Source organism: Triticum dicoccoides, chromosome 3A (assembly GCF_002162155.2).
Source record: "Triticum dicoccoides isolate Atlit2015 ecotype Zavitan chromosome 3A, WEW_v2.0, whole genome shotgun sequence".
In the NCBI taxonomy this organism is placed as follows: Eukaryota; Viridiplantae; Streptophyta; class Magnoliopsida; order Poales; family Poaceae; genus Triticum; species Triticum dicoccoides.
Genome location: NC_041384.1, coordinates 697,349,346 through 697,358,676, shown reverse-complemented (window position 1 = coordinate 697,358,676; position 9,331 = coordinate 697,349,346). Strand labels below are relative to the sequence as shown.

Below are 9,331 nucleotides of genomic sequence, written 5' to 3'. Positions count from 1 at the left end.
TACAAAATGAATCCTGAAAATGTTGAAACTTAGCATGGTATCATCATATCACCCGTATAGCATGCGCGAAAGAGTAAAGAGGGTCACGGCAAAAACTGGACGCACTTCGTGTACAAACTGGACATGCTCTTTCGGAGTATCAGGGTTTCGGACGAGAACTCATCTGTTACACGACCATTTTAATGTTTTTTAAACTTATTTGAACTCCGGACTTCTTTTGTGTTCAGTATGCAGCATTCAAAGCGATGTCATCAATTTCCAACATGTTCTGACATCATTTGTTGTTTTTCGATCATTTACCTAATTGTTCAGTATGCAGCATTCAATTTCTAGAAAAAAATAAATAGAAGAAAAGAAATAATGCAGAAAATAAAAAAACTATACAAAAAAATTACTCAAAAATAAATAGAAGAAAATAAATAATGCGGAAAAGAAAAAACTATATAAAAAACTACTCAAAAATAAATAGAAGAAAATAAATAATGCAGAAAAGAAAAACTATATAAAAAATTTGTTGGCGCGCTGCCCAGTGGGCCTGCCAGACCTAGGGTGTGCAAATGCAGGCCCAGAAGGGCCAGCAGGCTCACAGGGCAGCGCGCCCTAATTAATTAGACCCAGAAGCCTGCTATATAGAGGAGTTCGAAGAGGTAGCCGCGGCTGGATTTATAAACCAGCGCGGCTCCCCTTCGCCCGGCGAGGTGGGACTAAACTTTGGGGTGGCAGCGCGAGGCCTTTAGTACCGATTGGTGGCTCCAACCAGTACTAAAGGTCTGCTCTTCCCGCCTCTTGGCCTGGCCAAAGTTGGCCTTTAGTACCAGTTGGTGGCTCCAACCAGTACTAAAGGCCTCTCCTATATATACAACACTTACGAAAATTCAGTTAGATCTCCCACTTCTTTCGTCTCCAACCTCTCGCACGCCGCTCAAACCCGTCCTCGCCGCCCGTCGCCCGTCGTCCGTCGTCGTCGTCGCTGTCCCCACCGCCGCAAGTCGTCGTCGCCGTCTCGCGCTGCCGTGCCGAACGCCGCGCGCCGCCGTCCGTCGTCGTCCCGCCGCGGTCCCGTACGTCTCTCGCTCTCACGTATACCCGCCGCGCCGTCGTCCGTCATCGTCGCACCCGGCCCTATGGTGGCGCCCCGCCCATACGTACGCCGCCGCCCCCGCCCCGTACGCCGGCGCCCCTGCTCGTACGTACGGGGCCGCACACATACACACATACACACACATGCATATATACGTACACACTACACACACACACACATACACACACATACACATACACACATTTTTTTTACTTATTTTTTGTTTTTTAGAAAAGTTAATTAGATGATCGAATGTTTGATTAATGTCAAATGTTAGATGAATTAGCTAGATAGAAAATTGTCGAACTAGAGATTTGAACTAGTTGAATAATTAATATAACTAGTTTATTTTTAGTAAGAAAATTATCGAACTACTTTATTTAGGTATATGAGATTTGAACTAGTTCAATAATTAATATAATTAGTTTATTTTTAGTAAGAAAATTGTTGAACTAATTTATTTAGGTATATGAGATTTGAACTAGTTCAATAATTAATATAACTAGTTTATTTAGGTATATGAGATTTGAACTATAGTTCAATAATTAATATAACTAGTTTATTTTTAGTAAGAAAATTTAGGTATCTGAGATTTGATGATCTAATTAAAATATTATTTATTAATGAGTTTTTCTGTTTATTTAATTTTTTATATATTTTGAGTTTATATAAATGTTAGATTAATGTCGAATGTTAGATGAATTAGATAGAAAAGTTAAATATATAGTAATGTCAATTGTTAGAGATGAATATAGTTAGATATATTAATGTCAAATGTTAGATGAATATATATTTGGCTAGATATTAATTAATGTTAGATAGTAATAGGTGTTTAATGTTTCACCTATATGAACATAGAAAATGTCATCTGACGACGAAAAAGATTTTCATTATGTGCGAACACTGTGAAGACCAGCGCGGCCTGTGCGACAGAAATTTCCTTGTTGATGGTAGGCGCTTCAGCATCAAGCTGGATGAGACATTCGAAGTTGATACAGTAAGTCACTTTGTCAATTATTATTTGAATGCAAAACTTATGCTTCATTTGCTTCAACTTATAATTTTAAATTTTCACTATTCTACTAGCGCATCCTATGCCATGCAAGAATTTTTGTCTTGGATAAGATAGGTTTTAGTGCTATAGATAATATGGAGGTAAAGAGAGTTTACTTGAAGACGGAGCATGGGTATACTTTCAACGTCAAATTATATAATGGAGACACATACACCCATTTTGAATGCAAAACTTGGCAAGCACTATGCAAGGCTTATGCATTTGAGCCTGCTATGGTTGTCACCTTTGATATTCGTCCGGAAGATGACATTGAAGGTAATATAGACATCTAGATCGATGTGCAAACGCCTCCAGTTCTACCATTATGTGAGTTTTTCTCAACCATGCATGCATATGTTTATGTCTTTGATACAATTTATTCAAAAATAGTTGACAACTAATTTGTATTGTCAGCTTATTTCGGTTCAAGCAAACATGTCCGGCGCTTGGTAGACAGGACCTACTACTGCCTCGGGGCTCAACTAAACTGCGAGGAGATAAATCATTATGTTTCATGGCTTGAGGATCTTAATACTGTCAAGACAAATTTTTTTCCTGAACTTAGAAATGTTAGTACTCAAAACGTGCGACCAATGGTGATCGTATTGAACTACGGTCACATCTATAATCGAAAGATGGTAAGATTTTAACTATTTGTCTTTAATTAGTGCATCTTTTGCATACATTATTTTTGAAGCTAAACTTTCATTGCTTAGTATATTAATTACTATACGATGTTATTCAACAGGGACTTCCGATGACAGTCGTGACTCAGTGGATCGAGACTAAAGGTGACATGTCAATGTTTAGCTTACGGCCAAGATATCCTACATTGCACATGGGTGCATTCAGGATTTCTGAAAGCGAAGAATGCTTAATAGTGAAAGATTGAAGCAAAATTGTTAATGATCGCAGAGAAGTACTAGGGGCAGCAAGGAGAAGCGCAACCCAAGATTAGGAGACAGATTCATCTGCATGCTCCAGTATGATGAATCAGGAGAGCTATACATGTTCTATGCTATTCTACCTGAGAGGGAGCAGCTCTAGTTCATACTCTTAATTAGTGTCTCATGTCCGTGTCCTGAACTTCGATGTTGGTGATGATTATGTTGAACTCGATGATATCTTTGCTTCTGTTACAAAGTGAATGTTTCCTCTTTAAGCTAGCCAGTGTTGGTGATGATTAGATAGCTAGCGGTAATGACTATGATGATTAAATAGTGGTAATTAGACGACTACGATGATTTTTAGCTAGCTAGAGTTTATTTATTTATTAATATGCGATGATGATGATGATGATGATGACGACTACAACTCATTATAACGTAAAACAATCCTAAATTAAATTGATAACACAAATTTAATTGAAAAATACAAAATAAAATAAAAACCCACAAACATTTAGTACCGGTTGGTGTTACCAACTGGTACTAAAGGGCTCCCGGCCCCTGGAGCTGGCTCGTGCCACGTGGTTTCCCTTTAGCACCGGTTCGTGCTGAACCGGTACTAAAGGGGGGGGGGGCTTTAGTGACCACACTTTATTGCCGGCTATGGAACCGACACTAAAGGGCCTTTACGAACCGGTGCTATTGCCCGGTTCTGCACTAGTGGGTGTATGGGACTCCCTCGTCCTAGTACTTTTACCATAGTCGTGTCCAGGAGTCACACTGTTTGGGCTTTCCATTTTGTAGCGCGAGTTGGTAAAAAAATGTGATGGGATGTGATGGTCATGTGGTCTTACCTAGGAGTGGCCTAGTAAGTGATTATCTCGCGGGATAGGCTTGCCGTGTCACACAATAGTTATCTCTGTTTTGGAGTTTCGGTCAGGTTTGGTACAACTCAGGCGGTTGACTCTCCCAGGACTTCTCTGCAGCGTACGGAAGTATCATGTCTCTCACCCTCTGCCATCATATCTCGTGAAGTGTGATAATTGTACAAACATTAAGAGGCTTTCACTCGTACTCCCTCCTTTCCGGTTTATAGGGCTCAATTCAAAAATTTCACCAACCAAGGTAGATGGTGAGTGGTGGAATCCTTTTTGTAATTTGCAAAAGCACCTAATTAATGCTCTTGTTTTCTTCAAAAATGTATGTTTACCAATGTATTAATTGTAATGCATGCATGCATAAAGTACATGCATTGGTCAATTTTCCCTTAATACCTGCATGCAATTATTTAATGCACCTTGGAATCTGAACTTGTGATGGGGAACAACCAAATTGAGCCTTATAAAATGAAAAAACTAAGATTTTGAGATAAGCCCTATAAACCGGAAAGGAAGGAGTATGTGGGTAACTTGGTACATCCCTGTAGGGTTAAATCTATTTGAATAGACGTGTCCGCGGTTATGGATGACTCGGAGATTGTTGGTTGATCGTAGAAAAACTTAAATAGTAACTTAATAAAAGTTGCCGAGTTAAGCGTGAGCGCCATGGATTACTTCCTCGCAGGTGAGTCGAGGGACGATTCAGGATGGTGTATTGTTGTGGTGTTTAGCTAGATGGACTCTGTGTGTGCTCTCTTACCCCATGTCACAAACTCTGGTAGACGTAGCTTAATATGGTAGTCGTCTTTATAGTATGCTAGCTTTTGTTGCAATCAAACCCACATATCCTTTTCTTTCATACCGATGCAATGATACATACATGTAGTTAGTTCTGATGTAAGCCTTGTGAATACAGTTGGGTACTAACCTTGCTTTATTTATTCTTTTGATCAGGATGCTGCAAATCAGATTGTGGCATTTGGAATAGGTGATCTCTAGTGGTGAAGGACGACATTAAGGTAGTGGTCTAAGAAGGGTTATGGACGCCATATGCTTTTCCTAAGCCATCTTCAGGCATTTGGTATGTTTACATGTCTAAAGTATATTTTCGTTTTCATTGTATGAGCTGCAACATGGTCATGAGACCCTTGTTTGTATTGTTAAATTTTCTCATTTTCAGGGTGGTTGTACATATGTTAGCAGTTCTATTGTATAGTTGTGTTGTGTCATCACCTTCTATGGAGGGGCTTGTAATCATTGATAAGCACTTGCTAGTTAAATGACTAGATTTGAATATCTCCGATGTCGGTCCTGACATTCATTCATGATACCTAATTACAACGATCGACTATCGGATATAACACCTTGATAAGCCTCCAACCCACTTAGGCACTCTATGGCCCACGAAGTCTCAACCCAAAATGTAATACATCCATGGCCCACTCTTCTCGCCCCTTACTTTTCTTGGGCCTACTCAAGTTTTGGTGCTGCTAAATAAGGGTCAAATTTCATGACTGGTGAAGAGGAGGCTGAGTTTCTTTGATCTTGAAGAGTCGGGCCTCCAACTGCTTGTTCCTGCCCAACAGAGTCTTAGTCACACCATAACACGTCTAGAGTCAACACTTTTCTTGCTCATAGACCACCCTCTACTTCTCCTTAACCTTCCTCTTCCCTAACGATGCACTTGATAGTAACAAAGTACTGCTACTGACATAGATCATCATCTATGATCGACCAAAAGCGCTTAAAACATAGCGTGCAACTCATCAGGGCCCTAGCCTTCAAAACTCCTATGTTGAAAAAGAGCCTCGCATGCCTCCTCCGGGATAAGTGAGCCACTAAGTTTGTTTTCACGACACAGGTAACCATAGACTTCATCTAGTCAGATGCTCTAGGATTCGGTTCCAGTACCTTAGACTGAACAATGCGAGAAATAATTCATCACCAAATTATTTAAATCTTATGTTTCTATCAAACTCCTGTGCCATCAAGTAGCTTCTGGATATCACCACATATCGTGCGGATCGTCGTGGAATGGTGGAAACAAGACGTGTTACCCGTGCCACAGTCAATTGGCATGTCTGTGTTGAAGCCAAAAAAAAATCTTCACTTGCTCCACAATATTTTCTATGGTGAGTTGCAAAGTTAGTATTGAGTATTTTCCACAGCAAACAAAAAAAAAGTTAGTATTGAGTATTTGATTTTTTTTTCTCTCTAGAAGATTGAAACTCTTTGTTGAGTCGAAGCTGTATAATGGGCCCAGGGATACCTGATCCTAACTTTTGGCCCAACATCTCTGCCCACCACCACTCAGTCACACCGCCACCATTCTGCTCCTCCCCCAAACCGAAACCCTCGCCGTCGCCCTTTTCCCCCTCCTCCGGCGGCCATGGACGACCAGCAGGTGCTCCTTGGCATCTCCAGGAGCGATATGCTCGCCAGAATAGAGCGTTGCGGCCGGGATCCTGCGATGCTGGACCTCGGCTCAAACATGCTGCTCCACTTCGCGTACGAGTACCTCCCGGACCCGCCCGTCTCCCCCACCGCGCCCCTCTCGCTCGCCGGCGCGTCGTGGGTCCCCGACGGCGTCGACCGCATCAGCCGCCTCCCCGACGAGCTCCTCCGTGACATCATATCCCGCCTCCCCGCCAAGGACGCCGCGCGCACCGCCGCTCTCGCCTCGCGCTGGCGCCCACTTTGGCGCTCGGCGCCCCTTGCTCTTGTCGACAGCCATCTGCTCCCGGACGGCGGCGCCTCTGGCCCGTTGATCATCGGCGCTCCCTCTCCCCGCGCCGTCACCGGCGCAGTGTCCAGCGCCCTCGCGGCGCACCCGGGGCCTTTCACTTGCGTCCACCTCACCTGCAGCACCATGGACGAGCACCGAGGCGAGATGGCGCGCTGGGTCGACACCCTCGTCGCCAAGGGGGTCCAAGATCTCGTCTTTGTCAACCGCCCTTGGCCGATTGACCTGCGCCTCCCCGCCACGCTCTTCAGCTGCGCCTCCCTCACCCGCCTCTATCTCGGCGTCTGGACACTTCCAGGCACTGCCGCCGTGCCGCGCGGCGCCAGCTTCCCAAATCTCCGGGAGCTCGGCCTCTGCATGACTGTCATGGAGGACCGTGCTCTGGCCTTCTTGCTCGAAAGAAGCCCCGTCCTGGAGTTCCTCCTCATCATGTGGAGCCAGACCGGAGCGCGCCTCCGACTCGTCAGCCACAGCCTGCGGTGTCTTCAGCTGGGCTATACCCACTTGAAGGACATCGAAGTGGTGGATGCCCCTCGCCTGGAGAGGCTCTTCCTGAGAAATGTATCCTTGCCTGGAACCGGCAAGTTCACCATAAACAGCCCTTCCAGGATCAAGATTGGCGGTGCACCCAACCTGCGTGTGCTGGGGTACATTCAGCCAGGACAGACAGAGCTGGGGATTAGCAACACCGTCATCGTGGTCGTTTATCCTACTAATTTAATTTGCATATGTAACTGACTAACTGTGCTGTGTTATTAATATTGCCAATGTATGATCTGACTTAGTTTCTCTGTTCTTGGTGCTGGGATGCATTGCAGGCTGGGAGCAAGGAGAACATTGTCCCTAGTGTCCAGATTTTGGCCATAGACGTGCAGTTCGGTATCCGCAATGCTGTGAAGAAAGTGCCCGGCTTTCTCCGCTGTTTCCCCAAGCTGGAGACGCTCCATGTCTATGTATAATTGGTTAACTTAACTAGATACAGTTGTTGCATTGGCAATTTTAGAATACTAGTCCTGAAATAAGCGTCTTTGATTTAGTACTCCCTCCGTTTTTATTTACTCTGCATATTAGAGTTGACTGAAGTCAAACTTTGTAAAGTTTGACCAAGTTTATAGAAAACAATATAGACATTTATCATAATAAATCTATACGATGTGAAAGTACATTTAATAATAAATCTAATGTTGTTGATTTGTTATTATATATCTTAATATTTTTGTATATAAATTTGGTCAAAGTTTGTAAAGCTTGACTTTGACCAAAGCTAATATGCGAACTAAATAAAAACGGAGCGAGTACAACTTTGCACTGTCAGAACTGTGAAATTAATCATATAACTGTTGGCATGCTCATAGATAAGATATCTGAACTATGTATGCTACCATTTTCATGTGCAGTCCCCTCCCATACCTGAAAAGTCCACCGGCAAGGTCAATCTGAAGTTCTGGGAGGAGGGCGGTCCCATGAAATGCATGGTGCAGAGCATGAAGAAGGTGTTCTTCTACGAGTTCCAAGGGTCGAGAAGCGAGGTTGCTTTCCTCAAGTTCATTGCGGAGAGAGGTCGGGTGCTGGAGCTGATGGTGGTCGTGGTGGCCAAGGCATGTTTCTCCTCGGTGGATGATGATGTGAATGTGAAGCTGAAGCCTCTGACGGGTGCGAAATGGAGCAGCAAACTACAGATCATCGAGAGCCCACGCACTTATGTCGCAGGTCCACTCTGCAGGCACAATATAGTTTCTGATTTTGGGTGGGCTGACCCTTTCGACCTCAGGTACTACTACAAAGCAGAAAGGATCTCTGTAAGTTACAGTTAATAGCACCACGCCGTGCCTCTTGTGCTGCAAGACTGCTGGTTCTTCAGCTAAAAAACCTGCATTTCTCTTGGCATTCTTTCTGGATGTGGTGTTACATGATGAGGTTGTTTGTGCCAAGAAGTCTAAAGTGGCGGACTCAGGCCAGGTTCAGGTTTAGTGCCTAAAGTGGCGGACGGCGGTGAACAGGAAGGAGACACCGTACTCGTTGTACTGCGCCGGGCTGAGCGGCGCGGTCATGTCGTGCCGATGCCATTCTCGCACGGCGCCTCCACAGCGTACGTCCTTCCAAGCGTCATCGGAAGTGCTAGATTCCTGCACATTTTTTGGTGCGGAGTTTAGGCCAACTCCAACGTGCTGACTCTGCGCCCTTTTTTTGTTCCGTTTGGGCCGGCTGTAAACATTGCCGTGCGCCCAACCATTAAAAGAGAAGGAGCTGATACGTTTATTGGTTTCTCACATGGGTCCACATATGCATAATCAAATCATTTTAAAGCTGAATGCGAGTTGTTCAGTCATGCATTTTTTGATGAAATTGGATGAACTATGCAAACATTTGTCGCTCCATTCTCAGGCTCAATATTTTCGCCCTGAAAATCACACTTTTGGTCGTAACTGCTGCCACCATGTGATACGTCTCTGACGTATTTATAACTTTTGATTGTTTTATGCCATTATCTTACTACTTCGACATACTTTTGATAACAATTTGTATGATTTTCTTGGACTAACATATTAATCTAGTGTCTAGTGTCAATTCCTGTTTTTGCATTTTTTTTATTTCGCAAAAAATCCATATCAAACTAAGTCCAAATGCGATAAAAATTTACGGAGAATTTTTATTAAATATATGCGAATTTTTGGCGCAAGAATCAAC

At 43.6% G+C, this 9,331-nt stretch overlaps 1 protein-coding gene across 1 annotated transcript; it reads left to right on the top strand.

Moving 5' to 3' along the window:
• Nucleotides 1-6,289: 6,289 nt before the first annotated feature.
• On the top strand, nt 6,290-7,381 carry LOC119272941 (F-box/LRR-repeat protein 13-like). Its single transcript, XM_037554281.1, has one exon. The coding sequence runs from the start codon at nt 6,290-6,292 to the stop codon at nt 7,379-7,381; it is 1,092 nt and encodes a 363-aa protein (XP_037410178.1).
• The last annotated feature ends 1,950 nt before the right edge of the window (nt 7,382-9,331 follow it).